We start from the raw sequence: 27,169 nt of genomic DNA, 5'->3' as shown, positions 1-27,169 counted from the left end.
AAAATTACAGATGGGAGATATAAACTCACAATTCTCAGAAAAAAAGTCTGAATTGTGAGTTTATATCACACAAAACTGACTTTATTTCCCAGAATTGCGACTTTTTCTCAGAATTGTGAGATGAAAACTTGCAGTTTTTTTCTCCCCATTCTGCCTTTTTTTCACAAATGGAGTTTGCATCTCATAATTCTGACTTTTTTCTCACAATTCTTACTTTTTTTTTAATCACAATTCTTCTCTTTTTTTTCTTACAATAGTGAAATATAAATTTACAATTGCGAGTTAAAAAGTCCAATTCTGAGGGAAAAAAGATTGAGATGTTCTTAGAATTGCGAGTTTATATTTCACAATTCTCACTTAATAACTTACATTTGCATGTTATAAAGTCAGAATTGTGAAAAAAAAAAAATCAACTGCGAGATATAAAGATATATAAAATAAAGATATAAAAAAAAGTCAGAATTATTAGTTTATATCTTGCAATTCTGACTTTATTTCTTAGAACTGCGACTTTATTTATATATATTGCAATTTTTTTTCTCCCCATTCTGCCTTTTTGTTCCTCACAAATGGAGTTTGCATCTCACAATTCTGACTTTTTCTCACAATTCTGACTTTTTTTCTCGCAATTCTGACTTTTTTCTCACAATTGTGAGATATAAATTTACAATTGCGATTTAAAAAGTCAAATTCTAAAGAAAAAAAAGATTGATATGTTCTTAGCATTGCGAGTTTATATCACAATTCTCACTTAATGGCTCACAATTGCATGTTGTAAAGTCAGAATCTGCGAAATATAAACTCAGATTTATTAGTTTATATCCCACAATTCTGACTTTATTTCTTAGAACTGCGACTGTATTTCTCAGAATTGCGAGTTTTTATGCACGCAATTATGACATTATTTTTTAGAATTGCAAGTTTATATCTTATAGTTATGAGAAAACAAGTCAGAATTGCAACATTTAAACATTTAAAAAAGTCAGAATTGTAAGATAAAAAGTCACATTTTTTATTTAGTGGCGGAAATGGGCTTCCATAGGAAAGTGATGTGTCAGAGTGGAAACATTTCTCTCTCCATTGATTAAAACTTTTTATATTTGTTCAAAACTTTGGAATCATCCTGAAAATCATAAAGCAGTGACTTGTTTCACACTGTTCCTTTGAATTTTCATTCCTCCCCAGTTCTACTTTAGAGAGAGCACCTTCTGGTCTGCTTGTAACACTAATGTTATACTCATTAAAAACGGAACTTTGACTGTTCCCCTAAATTTTTGAGACTTTGACTCGTGAAAGATGTAAGCGTAGAGCCCTGCACTGAATTCTGAAGGAAAACTTAGAAATGCACAAGTCAGGTTATATTGGATGAGGATTGCAGTGCTTGCGAATGTCGACAGAAACTCAAAAACATTACATGCAAATACTGTTTCATAGCTTCTGGCTTTCTTAATTTAGATTTTAACAGTTTGGTTAACAAGTGGAATAGATTGTAAATACAAATGGTGAATCCATTTTCAATACGTACACACAATATGGCTTAGAAAAGGAGACAAATACGGAAAGAAAATTATGAGTTGGAAGTGGTTTGATGATATTTTAATATTTAGACAGTTTCAGTGAACACTTGGCTGCTGCTGACACAAGATTGACAGTTTGAAGACATTTTGTTTTAATGAACCAGACCTGCAAGCTAATTTTGTGAACTCAAGTCATTAAACTTTTTGCTCTTGTGAGCTTGAAATCGTCTGTGTTTGTTTCAGGTCCTTCACAGTTCGTTTCTGAGAGCTGTCACTTAGTTTTCAGCTTCCTGCTTAGCTACGGGCTGAACAGGTTGGATGACAAAAAAAACACAAGGAAATGTTCTTGTAATTATATCGCAGTGTGAAAAACATAAAGCAGCACTGTGACTCTGTCATAGTTTCGCAAAGATCACAGATACAAAGTCTCAGTTTCCAGGAAGATCAAGTGTGCTGTATGCAAAGAGGCATTTTTACTTGCCTAAAAATGAGAGTTCTGCCATTTACTCTTCATCATGTTGTTGCAAACTTGTATGACTTTCTTTTTTACAGAACACAAAAGAATATTTTTGAAAAACAGTTGGGTCCGATGACAATGAACCTCAGTATATATGACATTTAGTATATTGAAAAGAAATAGATGTTTTTCAAAATATCTTCTTTCTTTAGTTTTCCACAGTAGGAAGTAAGTTGTAGGTTTGGAAGAATATGAGGATAAGTATGCAGTGAGAGAATTTTTATTTTTGGGTGTCACACAAAATACACTGTGATATGAAAAAAAGACTGATATGTTCTTAGAATTACAAGTTTATCTTATTATTCATGACTTAATAACTCATAGTTTCATGTTTTAGAGTCAAAATTTCCAAAAAATTTGCAATTGCGAGATATAAACTTTGCAATTTTGAGCAAAAAATATTAAATTGTGAGATATAAACTCACAATTGTGAGAAAAAAAGTCAGAATTGCGAGATACAAACCTGCATTTGAAATCTGTGCAAATGTATTTATTTAGTTATTTATTGGTCCATAATTTCTTTTTTATTAGAAGTATCTTATGTATGGAAGCCCATTTCCGCCATTGAATTAAAAAAGAAAAAATGTAATTTTTATTTTAAAACTTTGACTTTCTCAGAATTGCATGATACAAACTTGCAATTCTGACTCTTTTTCTCATAATTATGATAGATGAACTCACAATTGCAAGATATAAAGTCAGAATTGTGAGATAAACTTGCAATTGCGAGTTATAAAGTCAGAATTGTGAGATACAAACTCGCAATTGCGAGAAAAGTCAGGATTGCGAGATACAAGTGAACTAATTTCTCAGAAATTGACTTCATTTCTCAGAATTGCAAGTTTAAATCTCACAATTCTGACTTTATAACTCTCAATTGCGAGTTTATATCATGCAATTTTGAGAAAAAGTCAGAGCTGCAAGTTTATATCTCGCAATTCTGACTTTCTAACTCACAACTGCGAGTTTATATCATGCAATTATGACTTAATTTCTTAGAATTGTGAGTTTATATCTCACAATTCTAAGAAAAAAGTCTGAATAGTGACTTGTAAACTTGCAGTTGCAAGAAAACCCTGTTTCTGGGATTGTCTTTCATTGCTTACTGTGATTTGTCAGATTACATGTCATTAAGATCTTTGACAATTTATTTATTTATGGTCCATAATTACACTAACATTCAAAGGTGTGGGGTCTTTTTAATAGAAGTCTCTTATGTATGAAAGCCCGTTTCCCCATTGAATACATTTTTTTAAAAAAAGGGTAATTTTTATCTCAAATTTCTGACTTGTTTTTCTGAATAATGAGATATAAAGTCAGAATTGCGAGATATATACTCACAATTGTTACTTTTTTCTCAGAATTGTGAGTTTATGATTTGCAATTCTGACTTTATAACTCACAATTGCGAGTTTATATCTCACAATTCAGAGAAAAAAGTCAGTATTGCCAGTTTGTATCATGCAGTTCTGAGAAAAAAAGTCAAAGTCGCAATTACCTTTTTTATTTTTTATTGAGTGGCGAAAACGGGCTTCCATACTCATGCTCACTAAGGCTGCATTTTTTTAATGAAAAAAAAACAGTAATGTTGTGAAATTGTATATTATTATAATATACAATTTAAATAAACGTTGTTATTTGATTAATTTTAAAATGTTATTTATTCCTAAAAAATTAAAAAGCTAATTGCGATTTTTTTAAATCTCATTAATTCAGTTTTTTTTTCCCTTTCAATTGTGAAACAAACTCTCAGTTCTGACTTTATTTCTCAGAGTTTTGAGATGTAAACTTGCGATTGCAAGTTATAAAGTCAGAATTGCGAGATCTAAACTTGCAACTCTGAGAAATGAAGTCAGAAATGCAATGCAGCTCTGAGATTTTTCCTCAGAATTGCGTGATATAAACTAGTAGTTGTGAATTATTAACTTGCAATTGCGAGTTTTTATCTCACAATTGTTGAGTTTGTATTACATAATTGAGATTTGCGAGGAAAAAAAGGCAGAATTTTAAGATAAAATTTGCAACTAGCATTTTTAAAGAATTTTCAAACTTTTGAACTGTAGTGTAGCTGTAGGTGACGACCAAACACTAAGTCAAAGGCCAGGCTGAGTGAGCCTGTGTAAGGACAAAAGAAAAGAAACATTACAGCAGCCGTGAACTGAGATCCTGTGTCGCTGTTTCACCCTTGAGCGCAGCAGTTAATCCCAGGGCTGCTCCAGGTTTTTGCCAGGAGTGTGTGATAAACAAAACACCTGCTGAAAAAACAGACTCAAATTAAAGCTGCAAGCAGCATTTACCGGGGTTCGAGCATTTAAGGCCTTTTTTGGCTTTTATGCTGTTAAGGTGCAGGCCAACATGAAATAAATGACATATAATGTGAAGATCTAGTGTTTGAGTGAATATATGAGCAATTTTTATTGTAGCAATTTCAGGCCATTTAATATAGAATTTTCATATTTCGGACACCTTTTTAACTGTTATAGCGCCACCTATGGTCCGATCTTCATGAAACTTTGTATGCTTGTTAAGGGTCATCTGATACATGTTGTCACTAATTTTTGTGAAGTTTTGAGTTTTTATTTAGGTTTTATAGGCTTTTGAGTATATATTGCCACACCCCCTTTACTAAATGAGCCAATTATAGCAACCAAAGGACAAAATTCCAAATTTTTTGATAATTATTGATCTAGAGCGTCCATAGAATTGCGCTGCAGTGGTTTGATCGAGATCGGGTGAAAAACCTAGGACTAGTTCGCAAAAGTAGGTTTCGGACATGCGTCCATTTTTCTGGGTCAACCGTACGTCGCAGCTCTAAAATGTTGTAATACACTTTTGTTCGGCCTGACCCAAGGAACGCAACGATGTAAAGTTTTTGAGTCTACGACAAACGGTTTACGAGATTATGGCAAAAATGTCAAAAATTTTAGTTTTTTGCGCTGTAGCGAAACCTATGGTCCGATTGGGCTGATACTTTGTCAGGTTCTCCTCGATTTTTGCTCTATTTTTTGACCAAGTTTCAAGTCTCTAGGCCTTACGGTTTGGGCTGCCCGTTCAGTTTTACGGCAGAAAAAAAAAAAAAAAAAAATCCTTACAATTACAATAGGGTTTCAGCACTGCATGCTCGAACCCCTAATAAGGCATGTCACAAGTCTTATTTGGTTCCATTTTAAGTCCTTTTAGCTGTGTTTCGATTGCGCCTCAGCAGGAAATAAAATAATGACAGCCCTTTAAGAAATATACTTTAGCTCCTTCCCTTTTTCAATATCTCTCCCGTCTGAACTAGAAACATTGATGGCCTTCTCCTTTAAAGAGCAATACAAAAGGTAATGGAAGGAAATGATTGTTTGTAGACCTTTTTAAGGTTACAGTTCGCTGAATTCACGGCCACACGCTGCCCACATGTTCACTAAGAAAGAATTTTTCAAGAAAAGCTGAGATAATAAGTGGCCAGTGTTTACTGTGCACTGTATGGCAATTCACACATCCACATGAACACACTCTTAATGGATGGTAATGTACCTGAGTGTGGCCTTGGTTAAATGCTAGAGAAAATCCATTACTGCTGATGGAAAGAGTAATAATATGTATTGTGTTCATACTGTGTGTTTTATTTTCATCTGTTCTTTTTCCAAGTCACATTTCGCTTCGTGTTTGCTGATATTTGTTGAAGGAGACGGTCTTGCGGCAGACAAGCTGTACAACAGGCCTCGAACGCCCCCGCCGTTTGTACCTCTTCACATTCGCATCGTCTTTATCCATTTGTCTCTTCATTTGCCTTTTCTCTCTGTCTCTCCACTCATTTCTTTCATGGTAATCCATTTATCCTTCCTTTTCTTTTAAATCAAACCTCCTCGTTCTCTCTCACGTAACACATAATCTCTCCCTCGTCGTCACGCATCCATCCCTGTGCTTTCCTTTGCTCTCTCTGCCTTTTTTTCCAAACAGATCCCCCTCAGACATCATCACTATCACAGGCAGCACATGTACGTGTTGTTATTGAAAGTAAGTAGGTCCGTAGGAGCGTTCAGCCGGGCCTTTGGATGCATTCTGCTCTGTCTGAAACGGTGCGCTGGCTTTGCATTGCAAATTAAGCCCAACAAGATGTTTCTTTCAAATCTAAGTGCATAATTATGTTCTCTGTGTAGGAATGAGTCTGTGATCCTGTTGTACTGTGACGCCCTACTAACAGTGAGCAAGTGTTTTCTCCCGTAACCGGTGTTGTTTTCTGCTCCTGATTCTGTTGAAATGGAAAGCAGTGTATCCCTGAAAATGCATGCTTTCTTCGTTCATTCGTCCAAAGGAAAGATATGCGATTTTTGAAGTTCCTTAAAGGGATAGTTCACCCAAAAATGAAGATTCATTAATTGCTCACCCTTATGTCGTTCCAAACCCGTAAGACCTTTGTTCATCTTCTGAACACAAATTAAGGTATTTTTTTTTAGACAGCAATGAAACTGACACGTTCACAGCCAATAAAGATAGTAAGGACATCATTAAAATAGTCCATGTGACAGCAGTGATTTAAATTGAATTTTATGAGGCTACAAGGATACTTTTTGTATGCAAAAATAACGACTTCAACAATTTCTTCTCTTCTGTGTCAGTCTTCGATGCGCATTCACGAGAGTACAACAGCATTCTGATGTAAAGCATCTATCTCTCTTAGTTTATCGTTTCTATATACTGGTTCAAATAAGTAAGGATGGGCAAAAATTTATGTCAGAACGCATGCATTGTGGTACTCCCCTGAATGCATGGTGGAGACTGACATGGAAGAGAAAAAATTGTTGAATAAAGTCGTTAATTTTGTTTTCTTTGTGCACAAAACCGTATTTTTGTCAGTTGTGTTGTGTGTCAGACTCATGCATTTGTGTTTTGAAGATGAAGAAAAATCTTACAGGTTTGGAACGACATGAGAGAGAGTAATTAATGACAGAATTTTCTTTTTTGGGTGAACTAACCCTTTAAGTTTAGAAGGATCGGTATTGTCCCTTAAGAAGATATACTAAAATGGTTGCTGAAATGTGAGGGGTGTACTCACTTTTGTGAGATACTGTACATGTAATGTATACATCTGGAGGTTACATTACATGTGCCAATTTTTGTCAAGCTTGTCTTTTTGAGGTTTGGAAGTTTGAACAAACCCTAGGCTGAACTGTATATAGACATTTCATATTAAAATTAGTTTAAAGAGTTATTTATATTTGTAATAATTCTTTAATCAAAACTTCTGTTATAATTAAAAATAGCTACTCAGATTGTATTAAATGTTCTATTTTAATTATTTGTTTTCTGTGGCAGATTGAGTTTTAAAGGGATAGTTCACCCAAAAATGAAAATTCTGTCATTAATTACTAGGGCTGTCCCCGACTATGAATTTTCATAGTCGAATCAGAATTTTCGAATCTTTCTATAGTCGACCGATAGTCGAATCATCTAGGCTTATGTGCGTGTGTGAATGGGTTGGGAGGGGCACGACACTATAGTCAGCAGGAGGGTAAAACTATTTTTATTTTATTTTATAAGCGACCAAAACTGCCTGCCAACTGACAGACAAACTTATTTAGGTTTAAATAAAAACACAGAACGCGTCTTTTAGTTCTAAAAACGCGAGGCGCACAGCACTGCCTTTTTTGGTGACTTTTAATGAAAGAGCAGTGTGCTGCGGTTTTTTTTATGTTGCTAAGCAACGACCAAAACAGCTGTCCTGTCAGCGCTCTAAAATCTTAGTTTTTTGCTGTTAAGTAAACTGTCATATTAGCAGAAAACCTAAATTATACAGCTCCGGGTTACCCACGATAGACACCAAAGGTTTCTCCTCCATTTCTTGGAGTCTCCGGACTTTTTAAGCAACGGTAAACTTTCGCCATCACAACAGAAGGCCCGCCTCTCCATTCATTCGATTGGACAATGGAAAAGAACGCGAATGACGTTGGGCGTTTTTCCGCTCAGAGTTGATTTTTTTTTTCAACTTCAGGCGCTCAAAGAGCGCTCCTGCAAAACGCGAGGCGCAGCAGGCGGCGAAAACAGGGTGCAGAACGCTCACTGCCAACAGAAAACCATTCAAAAGAGGCGCCTCCAACTGCAAAAACGCGTTCGGTGTGATCGCCGCCATCCCTGCCGTCAAGATGGTCCTCATCTCGTCATGCATCAGGGAAAGTGAAAATTAAATTAGTCACAGGGGTGGTTGGATTTATTCACAAACACGTTAAAAATATTTATTGAACGCTTCTTTCTTTTCACTTTTGTTTTTACTGCATTATCATAATCAAAGGCTGTATATAACTTAATATAACCGTACAAAACCAGTAGTTCTGTGTGCAATTAGACATTGAGCACCCCCATATTGGCAAAATGGTATGATGCTCGTTTCACCCGCGAAGATTCGACTGTGAGATCGGTGGTCGAATCAGGCTCCGCATATCGATGCATCGAATCTTCGACTATTCGGGGACAGCCCTATTAATTACTCACCCTTATGTCGTTCCAAACCAGTAAGACCTTTGTTTGGAACACAAATTAACATACTTTTGATCAAATCGGAGAGCTTCCTGCATAGACATCAATGCAACTGACACTTTCTAGGCCCAGAAAGATAGTAAGGACATCATTAAAATAGTCCATGTGACATCAGTGGTTCGACCGTAATGTTATGAAGCTACAAGAAAACAAAACTGTCGTGGTAGAGAAGAAATGGTTGAATAAAGTCTGTATTTTTGTGTTCTTTCGCACAAAAAGCATTTGTGTGGCTTCATAAAGTTAAGGTTGAACCACTGATATCACATTGACAGTTTTAATGATGTCCTTGCTATCTCTCTGGGCCTTGAACATGTCAGTTGTGTTGCTGTCTATTCGGTATCAGGGTCAGAAAATATCTTCATTTGTGTTCCGAAGATAAACAAAAGTCTTAATGGGTTTGGAACGACATGAGGGTGAGTAATTAATGACAGAATTTTCATTTTTGGGTGAGCTCTGCCTTTAATGGATTTACTACAAATACGATTTCAATACCAACATAACATTTTATTACCTAATCTGTCACACAGTATTGGTTGCAGTAGTGAATCAAAGATTTGTAATAAAACACAATTTTCTGCTTTATTTTTCAGCATTTATCATCCCATCCGCAGCTGTTGCTTAGTCTCTAATCTCCCTTGAGTGTCTGGGGTTAAATGTCTTGCTCAGGGCTGACTGGTTCATGAATCACCTCCGTAGGGTTTGTAGTGCCAAAGTTTCAGTTACCAGCCCATATATGCTATACCACGCTTCCATTCGCTAATGTGGAATAACAGACAGAACTCCAGTATGATTATAAAATGGCACGACAGCTAAAAGACTACCTTACAGAGATATTGTTGCTTGATAAACACATTATTAACGATTGACGCATTTACAGACAGTGCTACGTCTGTCATACACATCGCAAGCTTGTAATTTAATATTGCATTCTGAGTACCAGCGAGGATGCGGTGATTAGTTATCAGCATTTTATTTGATGTTGATGGATGTTCCTTTTAACACTATGTGCATGTTTTTTTGTCCTTTTCTTTTTGTGCATTAAGCACCAGTAGGCGATGATTTAATCCCTTTAAACAAATTTCTTTTTTAAATAAACCCCATCCTGCTGGATTTTTGGTGGGCGAAGCGAAGTTGTTCGCCTCTGTCTTTGAGAAAAGGAATCAAAACGCTGTTTAGCATAATTGTCAGGGTGAGAGCAAGGCAGACAAACCATGGAGTACACAACCGTTCATCATAGCCTACAGCAAACACACACACACAAGGACGTATTCAGCCCACCCGCATACCCATTATGTTTAAATAGGTGTTTGTAAGCACCTACTAGTTTTCCGCCCAAACCTTTTGAGTGTTTTTAGATGCCGCAGTTATCATTATTTTGATCTGTGATTCAAAAAATTGTAATCGTAAAGTGTGAATGATCAAGTATTATATTTCAAGCCCTGCAGAGAGCCACTAAACTGGCCACCTCTGCACTCTCAGACACACACCTGTGGACATTTAGCATAAATAGATGCGATGCGGATGCAAAATGCGATAAGCCTGTTATTTTACTGCGCTGCAGACTAAAAACATGCAAATATGCAGTGAACCTCACACATTAACCCGTCCGAAAAGGTCTTTTAACATCATTAGAGGTAATTACCGTCTAAAACTCGCCTGAATCTCTGAGCACATCAGCCGCAGGGTCGGTTATTATAGTTCACGTAGTTCACATTCTGGCCCGTGGAGAACCAGATTACACAAGCGCATAGCACAGAGCAGGTGTGAACAACAGGAAGAGCAAAAGATGGATGGGAATTGACAGATAAGCTACAGGGTGAGTCTTACTTGTGGTTGGATTGTCACTCTCTAAAGACAAAGTATGAGACAGAGACAGAAAGGGAATAGCTGGATAAAGATGTTTCATCATGAAAGAGCTTGTCTCAGAGAGGGTTCAAATGCTTGCCGTATCCATCCATCACGTCTCTTTTCTGCATCCCACAGATCAGTGGCTCTCAACCGGTGACCTGAAAATGAGGCACAGGGCTGTTCTGGTCATGGACAGCAGGGGAAAAAAGTATTTTAAATGCAGCTAACCATAAAATTGTGCCTAGATTCATGTGGTGGTTGGTAGAAGTAGCCAGAATAGGAAAGGCCAACATGATAAATTATATTTGGACAGAATACATTAAGGATATGCTTGCAGTGAGGATAAACCAGTGTTGATATTGTTAATCAAAGCTAATAAAAATCAGTTTTGGTTATTTGAAATAAAAATATGAAATAAAATAGAAATATTACAGTTGAAGTCAAAAGTTTACATACACCTAAATGTTTATGATTTTACCAAAATAAAAGGGATCACACGCATGTTATTGTTTATTTAGTACTGACCTGAATAAGATATTTTACATAAAATATGTTTACGTTTACGTCAACAAGAGAAAATAATAGTTGAATTTATAAAAATGACCCTGTTCAAACGTTTACATACACTTCTTTTTTTAATACTGTGTTGTTACCTGAATGATCCACAACTGTTTTTGTTGTTGTTTAGTGATAGTTGTTCATGAGTTCCTTGTTTGTCCTGAACAGTTAAACCGTCCACTGTTCTTCAGAAAAAGCCTTCAGGTCCCACAAATTATTTGGTTTTTCAGCATTTTTGTGTATTTAGACCCTTTCCAACTATGACTATGTGATTATAAGATCCATCTTTTCACACTGAGGACAACTGAGGGACTAATATGCAATTATCACAGAAAGTTCAAACGCTCACTGACGCTCCAGAAGGAAACACAATGCATTATAAGCCGGGGCCGAAAACTTATTTCACTTATTTTGTCTTCTGGGGAACATGTAAGTATCCTCTGTAGCTTCTGAAGGGCAGTACTAAAATAAAAAATATATACATGATATTATGATAAAAGAAGAAAAATGTACACATCTTCATTCTGTTCAAAAGTTTTCACCCCCAGCTCTTAATGCATCGTTTTTCCACAGATTTATGGGACCTGAAGGATTTGTGTTCTGAAAATGAACAGAGGTATTATAGGTTTGGAATGACTTGAGAGTGAGTAATTAATGACAATTTTCTTTTTTGGGTAAACGATCTCTTTAAATTTGGATATGAGGTAGGATAAATGGGTCTAAAATATGGTCATGAAGAATAAGGCATTGATATATGCTTTATAAATACTAAAAAACAGCCAATATTCTAGTCACTTTGCAAGTCATTCCTTGTATTTAATAATGTATTTTTGTTTACAATGAACAGTTTTTAAAATCAAAACTAGTTCATCCTAGATACAACTCCTTGTGTCTTTTTCTCGCTCCACTGTCTTTTCTATCTCTCTCTCATCCTTCTATCCTCCTCTGTGCTTTATCTTCCTTAACATGCCTGTCTGTCGTTGTGCTCCGTTTCTTTTAATGTTTTCTTTTTTTCTCAGAGCTTGTTCTTTACCTCTAAACTGTCTTTTTTCTGTCTTTTTATACTAGCCGAATTGTCAGCTCAGAACATGTGCTGTTCAGTGGTCAAAGTTCAATAATACACAATCCCACACAGCTTCCCATTATCACAGTCTGTTATCACACTTATAATAATTTCCATATAGATTAGTGAGTAATCATTCCAGATTCTGTTCTTCTGTCAAGGCTCTTAACCTGCTCATTTCTCCTCATGGCAAACTAGATTACACTGAATTCAAATTCTTACTTAGCATAACATTACAATGGTGTACAGTAATAATGCAGGCAATATACTGTACAGGTCGAGAAGTGTGAGACGCCATTATGAATCTGATACCCACAAAAATAGAATGTTTAATTTGTGTTGTTACTGTACAATTTATTTTCATGAAGAGAATGTGCCAAAAAGGATTCTACTTTGCATAGTTAAGCACTTTTGTTGCAGTCAAAGTTTCCGCTTCTTTTAACAGTGTTGATTCTTTGATTTTTGTTCCCATGTAGGCTGATCCTAGAGTGCTTATTCGTCTTGTGACTAAGCATGTAACAGACCACGCTGGATGTGATTGGGGCGATGAGGAACTGCAGGCCCTGATTGGTCAATTAAGACTATACAGTGAGAGACTGACAGATTTTACTCAAGCTCAGGTGCTACGGGGACTTGGCCGTGGAGTCGATGTCCAGAGATTTAGCAGCGACAACCAGTACAAGAAAGAAACTATTCTGGGCCTGGCTGAGTAAGTACTGTATGCCTGTGTACTAATACAAAAAACATACACTTCTTAAATTATATAGCTACTTGTCTTGTTACGATACAGGTTCCTGAATGATACTTTTCAATACCAATTTTAACAACCAAATTTAACAAGATTATATTACACATTACCTATAATAATTATAAATAATCATCATTTCCATTCATTTCCAGTTGATTTACTGATGAGCATTTGCTGCTCCCAGCCATGTCTGCCTGTATTTTCTCTTCCGTGATTACTGTTCTGACACAGAGGAAGCTCATATTGCATGTTCATAACCACCCGATCTCTGGTGATGAACATTCTATACACTTCCACACGTATCGAAAAACCTAAGAAAACATTTCTACAGATTAAACATGAAGCCAATAAACACATGATTACGATATGATTTTCATGAGATTCTGCCTATTTTTGTAACAATACAGAGTGTTTATATGACACATGCTAAGCAGGTGTAGCGATTAGCTTGATATAAAAGGCTACAAATAGCATATTTCAGCAACATTACATGGCTGAAACATTTTTTGTATGGAAACTATTTCCGACACTGGATGAAAAAAAAAAAGTGTATTGCGACTTTTTATCTCACAATTCTGACTTTTTCTCAGAATTACATGATATAAACTCACAATTGCGAGAAATAAAGGTACAATTGACAGATAAAAACTCGCAATTCTGACTTTATTTCTTACAAATTGTGACTTTTTTTCTCAGAATTCTGACTTTATAACTCAAAATTGTGACTTTATTTCTCAGAATTCTGACTTTATAACTCAAAATTGTGACTTTATTTCTCAGAATTCTGACTTTATAACTTGCAATTGCAAGTTTTTATCACACTAGACAAAAGTCAGAATTGTGAATTTACATCTCACAACTTTATTTCTTAGAACTGCGACTGTATTTCTCAGAATTCTGACTTTATAACTCACAATTGCAAGTTTATATCACACAATTCTAAAAAAAAGTCATAATTGTGATTTCTATCTTGCAATTCCAACTTTATTTCTCAGAATTCTGACTTTATAACTCACAGTTGTGTTTATATCATGCAATTCTGAGAAAAGTCTGAATTGTGAGTTTATATCTTGCAATTCTGACGTTATTTTTCAGAACTGCGACTGTATTTCTCAGAATTCTGACTTTACAACTCGCAATTCACACAATTCTGCGAAAAGTCAGAATTGTGATTTTATATCTCGCAATTCTGACTTGATTTCTTAGAATTTCAACTTAATTTCTCAGAATTTCAACTTTATTTCTCAGAATTCTGACTTTATTTCTCAGAATTGCAACTTTATTTCTCAGAATTGTGAGTTTATATCACGCAGTTGTTTATATCATAATTCTGCCTTTATTTCTCAGAATTCTGATTTTATAACTCCCAATTATGAGATTATATCACAATTCTGACATCATTTTTTTAGAATTATGAGTTTATATCACACAGTTCTGACTTAATTTCTCAGAATTGCGAGTTTATATGACAATTCTGACTTAACTCTCAATTATGAGTTTATATTACACAATTCTGATTTCATTTCACAATTCTGAGAAAAAAGGTTTCCATGGTTGTGAGTAAAAGCGTAGTGTGAATCTTATAAACCATCTTATGTAGTATGATGCGACAGTGTGCATAAATATTCACGTAACATGCCTCACCAGCACTTGGTTTAGGCACATCAAACATGCTGCATGTTTATTGGCTCGCTGATGGTATTGAGGCAATTCATTCGGTGCCTACAAAGTTTCAAACTCTATACCCAGCCCTATGGCATTGTCATCTCTAATGTAACATGCATGGAAATTGTGAAGTGACCTTTTCCCTAGATTACAACTTTGCAGACACTTGGCATTCACAGTGAATGTGGCCAGAGTTGAAAGAGAATGACACACATCCTACACCTTTTAATCTGTCTGTCCTTTGAATATGACTTTCCACGGGCCTCTGGAATAGACGCTCATGTTTCAGGATTGATCTTTTGATCCAAACCAGAGTTCTGGCTTTACGGAGTCTGAGACTCAGTTTTAAGAAGACTGGAATCACAGATCTGGGGTGACTAAGGTCTAGCAAGACTTGGTGGCATCCCATACTAACTGTAGGAACTGCGGAATGAAGTTTCAGCAGCTCAGGGCAGATCTGATTTGCGAGAACAGCCAGAAAAAGGATCAAATTATTCTCTCAGAGCAAGACATGTCTGGATTTTTAGGAATAAGTTATGCTACGCCTTTGATGGGCTGCCAATTTGGCCAAGATTTGCAATGATTGAGACACTGAACTTACCTAATTAAAGTGTTCTAAAAAGTTTCATTAAAAATTTAATTGAAATTCTCTTTATCCATCTGTCTTTTATCTATCTAGTGTTCTTTATATCTATCTAGTGATCTATCTATCTATCTATCTATCTATCTATCTATCTATCTATCTATCTATCTATCTATCTATCTATCTATCTATCTATCTATCTATCTATCATCTATCTATCTAGCATTCATTCTATCTAGCGTTCTATCTGTCTAGTGTTTGTTCATTCTATCTATCAATCTATAGTCTGTTCTATCTAGTGTTCATTCTATCTATCAATCTAGAGTCTGTTCTATCTAGTGTTCTATCTATCTAGCGTTCATTCTATCTATCTAGCATTCATTCTATCTAGCGTTCTATCTATCTAGTGTTCGTTCTATCTATCAATCTAGAGTCTGTTCTATGTAGCGTTCTATCTGTCTAGCATTCATTCTATCTAGCGTTCTATCTATATAGCCTTCGTTTGTTCTATCAATCTAGAGTCCGTTCTATATAGCGTTCGTTCTATAAATCTATCTAGCGTTCTATCTATATAGCCTTCGTTTGTTCTATCAATCTAGAGTCCGTTCTATATAGCGTTCGTTCTATAAATCTATCTAGCGTTCATTCTATCTATCTAGCATTCTATGTAGCGTTTGTTTTATCTAGCGTTCGTTTTATCTAGAGTCTGTTCTATCTAGCGTTCTTTCTGTCTAGCGTTCGTTCTATCTATCAATGTAGAGTTTGTTCTATCTAGTGTTCGTTCTGTATATCTATCTAGCGTTCGTTCTATCTAGCATTTGTTCTATGTAGCGTTCGTTCGTTTGTTCTATCAATCTAGAGTTCGTTCTATCTAGTGTTCGTTCTATATATCTATTTAGCGTTCATTCTGTCTATCTATCTAGCGTTCATTCTATCTAGCGTTCATTCTGTCTAGCGTTCCTTCTATCTAGCGTTTGTTTGTTCTATCAATGTAGAGTTCGTTCTATCTAGTGTTCGTTCTATATATCTATCTAGAGTTCATTCTATCTAGTGTTCGTTCTATATATCTATCTAGCGTTCATTCTATCTAGCATTCGTTCTATCTAGCGTTCGTTCATTCTATCAATCTAGAGTTTGTTCTATATATCTATTTAGCGTTCATTCTGTCTATCTATCTAGCGTTCATTCTATCTAGCGTTCGTTCGTTCTATCTATCAATGTAGAGTTCTATACATCTACCTAGCGTTCGTTCTATCTAGCGTTCATTCTATCTACAGTAGCATTCTATCTGTTTAGTGTTCGTTCTATATATCCATCTAGCGTTCTATCTGTCTAGCGATCTAGCGTTCTATCTATCTAGCGTTCTATCTATCTAGCGATCTAGCATTCTATCTATCTAGTGTTCTATCATTTTCTCATTTCTTCTGTTCTTTCTGTTTATCTAGGACACTGGATGAGAGCGTGTATGGAATCTCTCGTTCTTTGGCTCAGCGGTACAGCATCCCTCTCTGGGAAGTGCACATGACGCACCTTGAGTTTCTGTTCACTGATAGCGGGTAAGACACTTGTACTTTCGCACACACACAGCAGGCTTTAGCAGCACTCACACTTAAGATTTACTACACACTTTTTTTTTAGAGGATTGAGCCTTCAAAACCTCAGTTACAAGCAATGTCTTCCACAAGTAACAGTTTTTATTTCCTCGATGCGAGGGCCCTCAGCAGGTCAGAACCTTGCGACCCCTACGCTTTAGAGAAGCAAATAGAAGATTGCACGGATCGATTGCAGAGACTGGCTTCCAGGCGATCGGTTTGTGAGATTTGCCAGACCTACAGTTTAGTAGCAGAGGCTAGAAAGCTCTTTGTTTTTTTGAAATAGTTTTGCAGTCAGTTTGATAAGGCTTTGAAAATCCACACACAAACAACGTGCCACCTCTCTGAGCTCCCTGCACGGTAAATTTGTCGCTGAATCATTGTTCAAAGCCTGGTCTAATCAACTCCCTCTCCATCTCTCACCGAGTTTAATCACCCTGAATCTCTCTCTCTCTCCTTCCCTCTACATAAACATGCACTCATTTGACTTCGCTTATTTAGTACAGATTGCTTGGGTGAAACTGATTTACTGTGAATGTGATGTTTTTTTTTTCTTTTTTCCATTTTTTTGTTTCGCTTGTGAGAGTCCTTGCATGCTCATTAGCATCCCCAAGGCTTCTGTTTTATTTTGTTGGTTTGAATTTTCTGTAGCTTTGTCTAGAACATGAAATCTCTAACCCCCCCCCCCCATCAAAGATGTTATCAAAGGAGAATGGCACCAGAGGGCGTTTGAGCAACTTTGGCAATTACTCAAAAGTTTTATTGTAGTGCAGTTTCTGTTTGCTAATTTGTCAGCAAATAGGCTTTTCTGACTGATGAGGACTTGTAAACACGTCTTTTGCATCGTTTATGCTATTTATTCAGTTTACATGATTTGCATATGATGTGGTTATATAATGCAATTTCAAAGGCTTTGAAAAAGGGCCAGTTCTTTGTTTTGTTTTCCTGGTGGTTTATTTTGTTTATTATGTCACAAGGCACAGCAGAGTTGTGCAAATGCTTAGATTTATTTTATTACAAGTGGTAATTTGGTCTCCTAAGCATCTTCCTCATTTTTGGGTAGATTTATTGATACATAGTCACTTGCGATGTAAAATAATTAAACTCTTGTGTCATATGTGAGCTTTAAACAAGTTTAAAAATGGTTGCTTTTGCTTTGGATTGAAATGACTCGAATAGGCTTTGCTTCACACTTTGCATCTGTTCCATTCAATTCAGTTTCAATCTGTTGTGCTACTGTACATTCTAAGTTCGACATTCAATTTGGTTCTATTACACTCAGCTCCAATTAGTTTAAATCAATTAAGTTCCATTCCAGTGTGCTTTAATATGACAGATGGTATGTATTGCCAGATTTTAGAGCATTTGCAAACTTAACCATAATAGAAGTTCAAATAAACACTATAAAATAAAGGATTTACTGTGAGTTCTGTTTGTTCCTTGACTTCTTGATGGAAAGTTCTCCAACTTTTAGAGATCAGGACAAATTGTTTCAAATGTGGGATAGTTTTCCCAAATCCTCCGCAGGACAGGTGGTCAGCCCAAAATGTTCTTGCTCTTTCTTTCAGCTTCTTTGTCTATATCCATTTTCCTTTGATGCCGGCCTGATTGTTCAGTCTGCACCAAGTCATGTTTTTCTCAGGTACTCTTTTGTCATATACAGTACTGCGCAAAGGTTTTAGGCCACTAGTATTTTCACCAACAAAAAAGGGTTTTAAGTCAGTTATTTCTATCTTTTGCTGTAGTGTGTCGGTGGGAAATATCAGTTTACATTTTCAAACAATATTATTGCCATTGGAGCATCTTGGAGACGTTGCCACAGTTCTTCTGGATTTAGTCTGTCTCAGTTTGCTCTGTTTCTTCCATGTCATTCCAGACTCCTTCAAATCTCACTGGATTATTACAATTAATGGCAAAATGAATGTTTGGAAATGTAAACTCATATTTTCTACTGACACACTGCAGCAAAATATAGAAATAACTGACTTAAACCATTTTAGTTGGTGAAAATACTAGTGGCCTAAAACTTTTGTGCAGTACTATATTCTGTTTGGGGCTGTTTAGGGCATTGCAATTTCCGTAGTGTTGTTTTAATCATTTAGTCAGATTCTTGTTAGTCATTTCAGACATATTCATGCTTTGAATGAATATTCATGCTGAATGAATGGGCTCTTTTCAGAATTAATTTAATGGTTTTTGAGAGCTTGAATATAGTGGTGACTCTGTTTTAGGTATTTCCATTGGTTCCTTTTTCAATGCAGATTAATATACTGTAGGGTTTTGACCTTATTCTGCCCAGCATGCTTTGTTAGGTGCACCATGTACCCTGAGGATACTGCATGAATGGCTTCAGAAGGCTTTTTATTTTAATTTTCAAATTCATGATTCAGTAGAAGGCCTCACACTGACTGCCATATAATGCATTAGCTACTATAGCCGAATGCATTTTGAGCCAGATTCTAATTGCCATTTCAAATTGGATAGACATTTTGTTGGCATCAAATGGCCTTTTTTGCTTTCTTTTTCATTTTATTCATTAAGCGGAGGTTTGTACTAATTTTCAACCAGAGATGGGGTACAACAGAGCTGGATGCCTAGCCTAGTTGTATCCTGTATGTAATTTCTGGCATTTACCTTAAAGCTGAAACTATGATGTGTAACTATGTAATGTGAGGTCTGGTAGTAATATTTAGACCAACATCATAATTGTAGTGTATTGCTTTTACAACAATTCTATAAACATGAAGTTATTACAGTTGATGTCAAAAGTTTGCACCCCCCTTTAAGAGTCTGCAAAACGTTAATTATTTGACCAAAATAGGTGGGATCATGCAAAATGCATGTTATTGTTTATTTTGTACTGACCTGAATAAGATATTTAACATAAAAGATATTTACATATAGTCCACAAGAGAAAATAATAGTTGAATTTCCAACAATGACTGTATGATTTTGAGATCCATCTTTTCACACTGAGGACAACTAAGGGTATCACATGCAACTCTTACAGAAGGTTCACTGATGCTTCAGAAGGAAAAATTATGCAATAGGAGCCAAGGGGTGAAAACTTTTGAACAGAATGGAGATGTGTACATTTTTCTTATTTTGCTCAAATATCATATTTTTTTCATTTAGTACTGCCCTTCAGAAGCTAAAGAAGATAGTTACATGTTTACCAGAAGACAAAATAAGTAAAATTTACCCTGATCTTCAAATTCAAAAATGTTCACCTCCCAGGTCTTAATGCCTGGTTTTTCATCCTGAAGCATTAGTGAGAGTTTGAACCTTCTGTAATAGTTGCATATGAGTCCCTCAGTTGCCCTCAGTGTGAAAAGATGGATCTCGAAAGTCATACAGTCATTGTTAGAAAGGGTTCAAATTAGGGGTGGGCATAGATTAATTTTTTTAATCTAGATTAATCTAGATTAAATCTTGGAATTAATCTAGATTAATTTGTCCTGTATAAAGTAACTTTTCAAGTCACATTTCAGACTAAATTTGATTAACTAAAGAGATAGTTCACCCAAAAATGAAAATTACCCCATGATTTACTCACCCTCAAGCCATCCTAAGTGTATATGACTGCAGTCTGAGTTATATAAAAAAAAAAAATCCTGGTTCTTCCCAGCTTTATAATGGTGGTTAAGATTTTGAAGCCTAAAAAAGTGCATCCATCATAAAAAGTACACAGTTCAAGGGGCTAATAAAGGCCTTCTGAAGCAAAGCAGTGTGTTTCTGTAATAAAAACATTCATATTTAAAACTTTATAAACCGTAATTGCGTATGCATATCCAAGTTTATGAGAGAGTGGCGAGTGGATGCTTCAGAAATCCTTTATGTAACCCCTCGGAGCCATGTGGAACATGATGGATAGACGCATTTTTTGGACTTCAAAATCTCGACCACCATTCACTGCCATTACAAAGCTTAGAAGAGCCTGGATGTTTGTTAATATAACTCCAATTGTATTCGTCTGAAAGAAGAAAGTCATATACACCTAGGATGGCTTGAGGGTGAGTAAATCATGGGGTAATTTATATTTTTGGTGTATCTCCAGTACACTTTTCTTTTTCTCCTTCAGCAAAAATGGTTCCAATAGAACCCACAGCATTAATTTTTGCTGTCTATATAAACACTGCTTGACAAAATATAGTAAAATGGAAATGGTAAAGTGGAGTGGAGAAACAGCAACTACCGCTTCCTGTTAAAATAATTCAGTCATGTATCTGCTCCAGGTTTTTCATTCCAATTTCACTCAATGTTGCTCTGCACTGCTCACATTCTCTATTTTGGATTTTCCCAATGCTGTTGGACTCTGTCCGCACCCTTGGAACGCCACAATGCTAATCAAATTAGAGAACTGAACTGTTCGTTACATACTAACGTATATTTTGAAGAGGGTGATAGTGCCTTAGTCTGCCCTTGAACAAAGAATTCAGTTTGAATTCAGTCTCTGCCTCTGTCTCACACACACACCCTTTATCCGTTCTTGGGTTTGTAATTGCAGCAGGAGACAGGATTAATGGCTGCTGTGTTTAGTGAAGTATTGATCCTGTTAAAAGCAGTTATTCTGTGTTAATAAGCAGACTGCAGTCAGAGGCTCCTCTTTCCCTCTCTTTATCTCTCCCCTGCCGCATTTCCTTCCTGTAATTTCTGTCCTACCTGTTTTGTCTCTGCTATCTTCTTTCTCTTTTCCTCACTTTGTTCTGGCCTGTTGTTGTTTTCCAGCTTGTCTTGCATTCCTCTTTCTGCATTGCTCTTTCTGTCTTTCTTTCTGGCCCCAGGACATCGTGCGTCCAGCCAGTATAGTCATATCCATTAAACATGAGTTAAGGTCCATAGGGGTTACGCTCTGTAGACAATGGATAGGTGTTGGGCTCTGTCCAAATGGCCACATGCACCCTGCAGCTCGCTCATTTTGTTGCATTAACACTGAATATGATTAGCTGTAACACAATAAGAACATGCAGGAACAGTGTTTACCTACACAAATGTTGAGACCTGAAGACGTTACTGTACGTTGTTTATCGCACAATGGCACACTGAGGGACGCTGCAGGGGCTCAAACCTGTTTGTTTTGTCATCTAAAAGTGCCCTTCTAGTCATTTAACAAATATGTGACCCTGGACCACAAAACCAGTCATAAGTGTCAATTTTTTTTAAATTGAGATTTATACATCTTCTGAAAGCTGAGTAAATAAGCTTTCCATTGATGTATGGTTTGTTAGGACAGGACAATATTGGCCAAGATACAACTATTTGAAAATCTGGAATCTGAGGGTGCAAAAAAATCAAAATATTGAGAAAATAACCTGTAAAGTTGTCCAAATTAAGTTATTAGCAATGCATATTTCTAAACCAAGTTTTGATATTTTTACAGTAGGATATGTACAAAATACCTTCATAGAACATGATCTTTACTTAATATCCTGAAGATTTTCGGCATAAAAGAAAATAATAATTATGACCCATACAATGTATTTTTGACTATTGCTACGAATATAACCATGCAACTTAAGAGTGGTTTTTTGGTGGAGGGTCACATACATATTAAAGGGATAGTTCACCCAAAAATGAAAATTTTGTCATTAATTACTCACCCTTACATTGTTTCTAAAGATGTTAGACCTTCGTTCATCTTTGGAACACAAAAGATATTTTTAATGAAATCTGAGAGCTTTTTGACCCTGCATAGACACAACTGAATCAAAAAAAGAATCAAAAATATCTTAATTTGTGTTCCGAGGATGAACGAAGGTCTTTTGGGTTTGGAACGACATGAGAGTGAGTAATTAGTGACAGAATTTTCATTTTTGGGTGAACTAACCCTTTAAGTGTTTAAGCATATTTTTAAAATGTAATTTCATTAAACACTGGATTTAAACTTCTAATATTCTATAGAACATAATGAGAAAGAGAGTGTGATATGTTTCCCCTGTGTAGTTTGCATATTTTTACTCTGAATGTAATTAGAACCTCAACAAGAGCTTACGAATGCATAAAAGAGAACTAAAAACAGATTTACATTGAATACATTTTTACATTTACATGTTTCATGTATCTATTAAAGAAAGCAATGAGCAGCAATAACAGCAGCCAAATACTGTAGCTATGTATATTTTCTCTTTTTTGCAGAACTGCTTCATTTGTAGACTTTTGAGCACATTTGTAAAACAATCAAAAAATGCCAAAAACAATATTGAAAATGTGCAAACTCTGAAAATTCTGAAGCAAAGGCTTTTCACAACATTGGAATTTTTTTAAGTGGCCTTTTTCTGCCCCTATGGAGGTCTGCGCAACCCACTTATCTGACTCCATCTTTTATTTCCAGACCTGTTTGCAAGTCAGCATGCTTTTTATGTCTTTTCCCTCTCTTTCTGTCTACGACTCTGTTCTCCAACCCCTTCCCTCTCACACGATACACCCTCACGTACAGCATCAGCAGACCTGCTGGATAAATGGACTTGGCAGTCATTGAAGGTTCGCATAGTAATTTATTGATAACCCAACTCTATAAAACATTTCCATGCATCAGAATTGCTATGGGATATTTCTGTGGTGCAGTAAAGCTGTTTATCTTTACTGAAAAGCCATTCAATTAGAGCGAGGTGGAGGGCCAGTCGGCACGCCTGCTTATGAAGTCACCGTAGAGATAAATTATGGAAATCAGAGCAGCGCTAACATAAAACATGACACCCATAGAATCCAAACCCGACATCAGATTTATGGTGGGTCAGTAAACGCTTGCCATAAGCTATAATTCACTCCTTGAAAATGATTATTTTTTTGGTCCTGGAAGTGGTCAAACCACAGTGAATAAAGTTTAATGGACTTTAAGTAGTTTGACGAAGTTCTTGTAGATTAAACAAAATCAATTCTCCAGCACGAGTGGGCCATCACAGCATATTAACAACGACCTTAATGTACCTCATCTGGTTCGGGGGACAATTGGGGGGGGAAATGCCTGTGCATTGCCTTAATTGATTCTCTACAAGCAATTTGCAAAGGTTGAGCGATCACTGCTCCTTGGTTACGACTGCTCATTGTCTCTTTTCCCTCACCTTCTCTCTTCCTTCAGGCTTTCCACCAAAGACATTGAGGACAGGACAGAGGCTCTGGGACTGTTTGAGACTCTCAAAACCAACCCCGAGTCATTCTACACACACATGACTAAATATGTGTACCCCAGCATAGCCGGATCCGACCAGCTCCGACTTCTCTTCTACTTCACTCTTTTAGAGAACTGCAGCTGCGCAAACTACTTCCCTCAATCTGCTATGAAGCCTGACACGCATCTCAAACTTCTCAAGAAGCTTAAAGCCGTCGCTGTCGGTGAGTAACGGGAAAAGTTAAACAAACAGATCAGATTTCATCACTTAATAATTAATAATTTAATAATAATTAGTTACATTTATATAGCGCTTTTCTAGACACTCAAAGCGCTTACAGTGTCAGGGGTATCTCCTCATCTTCCTTCCTTCCATTAGTTCCTTCCTTCCATGCCATCCAAGATGTTCATGTCTTTCTTTCTTGATTCGAAAAGAAATTAAGGTTTTTAAGGAAAACATTCCATGATATTTCTCCATACACGCTTAAAAATAAAGGTTCCAAAAGGGTGTTTTTGCAGTGAGGCCATAGAAGAACCATTTTTGGTTCCACAAAGCACCTTTCAGTGAAGAGTTCTTAAAAGAACTATTTTGAAGGACATTTAAAAAATCTGCAAAGAACCTTTTCTGCATTTGGAAGGTTCCATGGATGTTCAAAGTTCTTTGTGAAACCATCAATGCCAATAAAGAACCTTTATTTTCAAGAGTGTATAGTAGACTTCAATGGGAACCAATTGAAGGTCCAAATTGCAGTTTCAATGCAGTTCTACACAATCCCAGCTAGATTGTGTAGAAACAAGGGTCTTATCTAGCAAAACTATTGGCCATTTTATTAAAATAAAAAGTAAAATTGATATACTTGCACTTTTTTTTTTTTTTTTTTTTTTTTTTACAAATGACTGATCATTTCGCTACATAAGATCCTCAGCTGGATCGTGTAAAGTCCTTTGAAGCTGCATTGAAACTGCAGTTTGGACCTTCAAGTTGATCCCCATTGAAGTCCACTATATGGAGAAAAAAATCCTTGAATGTTTTCCTCAAAAACCTTAATTTCTTTTAAACTGAAGAAAGAAAGACATGAATATCTTGGAAGGAATTTGGGTTAGGAACTTATCAGGAAATTTTTATTCTGGAAGTGAACTAATTCTTTAAAGATCAGATTTGAAAGCCAAACCAGTTTTTTTACACTCTAAACAAAGCCTGTGTTGCAAAAACGTTGGTTGCAGCAGGCAGTGAAATGACTGTAAAATCGTTGTAAAGAAAAGAGGATTCAATCGATACCTAGCCGACCTGGTAACACAAATGAAGCGGTAAATCAGCTCCTGCTCGCAAGCATGTCAATCAACACCATAACCAGAAATTTCCCATGTAATGACACATCTCTCTCCAGCTGAGACAACAGGAAATGGGTCGCTGAGCTGTGAGGGTGCCAATGAAAGTAATAGAGGAATGTTAATTAGCCCGCATACAATACGTTTTTGTTCTTTTCTGATAAGAAAAGAAAGATTATTGTGAAGCACACGAGACATGGAGTGAGGTTTGAATGAGTTCATTAGCTACCTCTCTTTCTCTCTCTTCAGGATTGGGGCACTGCATGTAATGCATTTATTAATGGAATTCGTAACTACATAAGAGTTGTGTAGTCATGTGGATTTTTTTGCCCAAATTCACAACCATAAGACTGACTTCACTGTAGTGCAGAAAAGAGCTAAAACTAATGACGTCTTTTCATTTACATGACATTTTTAAACTTGATAGTCTCACAGTGAGCGATTTCAGAGGACAGGAGGGAGTTCGCCTGAGAGTTTTCACACCACACTCTCTCCTGTCTCAACCGATACCTTCCCTTTTAAACACTCACACTTAGTAGGTACCGAAAACACACTCTGTCGCATACATGCTCCCAGACACAGTCCTGAAAAGACTGTAGCATCTGCCATAACCCAAGGGAGAGAGATAGCACCTTTTTTTTTCCACATCTCTGTCTGTTAGAGTGGATGTGTGTGTTGAATGCCCTTCTGGCCCCTGTCGTGAGATGGGCCCATTCTCAGAGGCAGGTGTTTCAATATTTAATGTCCTGAAGAGGCCTTGTGTGTCAGTGTAATGTTGTCTGTCTGACTCGATGTATCCTGGAGGCATGCCAAGTCTACACCTATTCACATTGATTGACACAAATAGAAACCACATAAAAGCTTAAACTGTAATAAATGTCTCATATTTTGGATTAGTAGAGATGGAGAGAGTGGTGTTATATTTCACAGTGACTACTTGCCCCATATATGGTGACAACATGGTCACGAAAGGTCATCATATTCAGTGAACTGCCTTATTTTATAGACTTTAAAAGGGTTAGTTCACCCAAAAATGAAAATTAGCCCATTATTTTCTCACTCTCCGGGCATCCTAGTTGTATATGACTTACTTCTTTCAGAAGAATCTAATTAGAGTTATATTAAAATTTATCCTGGCGTTTCCAAGCTTTAGAATTGCATGGGTGTGTGTTTCTCCTCACCAGTCCAAAACAAGTTCATCTATCCATAATAGAAAGTGCCTCCCAAGGCTCTGGGGGGTAAATAAAGGCCTCCTGTAGCGAATCGATGCATTTTTGTAAGAGAAATATCCATATTTAAAATGTAATAATCACTTTAATCTAGTTTGTGCAAGTCAGTGAGTCTCGCACAAACAAATATTTGTTTAAGGGGCAAAGGAAGCAAAGTTTCCTTACTTTAGCAAAGGAAAACCAGTCTCCTCTTGGCTTATAATCCTCTGACATTTTTCTTAACACATCCTCGTTTTGTACATCTAATTCGTGACCGTTGTTTTGTTTTTTTCTCTCGTGCGCGTTCGTCACTTTCGACTGGTTGGCGCACTTTTTTATTATGGATGGATGCACTTTATTGGACTTGCTTTGGACTGATGAAGAGAAACACCCTCTCATGCAATTCTAAAGCTTGGAAATACCAGGATAATTTTTTATATAACTCTAATTGGATTTGTGTGAAAGAAGGTAGTCATATACACCTAGGATTCCTGGGGGGTGAGTAAATAATGGACAAATTTTTATTTTGGGGTAAACTAACCCTTTAAGGTTTGTATCTATACAGATCTGGCCATTTAAAATGCGCGCGGGAAGTAAAGTGGTCTCGCGTGACGCCGGTGTATTCCAAGGGAACACGGAAAATACAATGACATAGGAAAGACATGATCAGTAGGGGGCAGTCATGTAAAGCACTGAACTGAAGCGGCAGCAAACATCGCTCTAAGCCCGAATGACTCGTTTGTACGGTGACCTGGAGAGGACATCTTCTTCGGACATTATTCGTTTATATTCGTTAATTTTCCTATCATTTCGATCTCTTTTAACATTCAGAATCGAAATGATAAATGCTGACATGCCATTAAAGCTTTGATTAAGCTACATGGCTGAGATTTTTACTGGAATGCAGTTAATAG

At 36.4% G+C, this 27,169-nt stretch overlaps 1 protein-coding gene across 1 annotated transcript in view; it reads left to right on the top strand.

Moving 5' to 3' along the window:
- Positions 1-27,169, top strand: part of nbas (NBAS subunit of NRZ tethering complex) — a 246,002-nt gene that overhangs the window by 120,135 nt on the left and 98,698 nt on the right. Inside the window, exons 36-38 of the mRNA XM_073852757.1 lie at positions 12,499-12,731; positions 16,464-16,574; positions 23,689-23,942. Coding sequence (XP_073708858.1) covers positions 12,499-12,731; positions 16,464-16,574; positions 23,689-23,942 — 598 coding nt within the window. The remainder of the gene's footprint in view (positions 1-12,498; positions 12,732-16,463; positions 16,575-23,688; positions 23,943-27,169) is intronic.

Source organism: Garra rufa, chromosome 13, assembly GCF_049309525.1.
Source record: "Garra rufa chromosome 13, GarRuf1.0, whole genome shotgun sequence".
NCBI lineage: Eukaryota > Metazoa > Chordata > Actinopteri > Cypriniformes > Cyprinidae > Garra > Garra rufa.
This window is presented reverse-complemented; position numbering and strand designations above follow the sequence as displayed.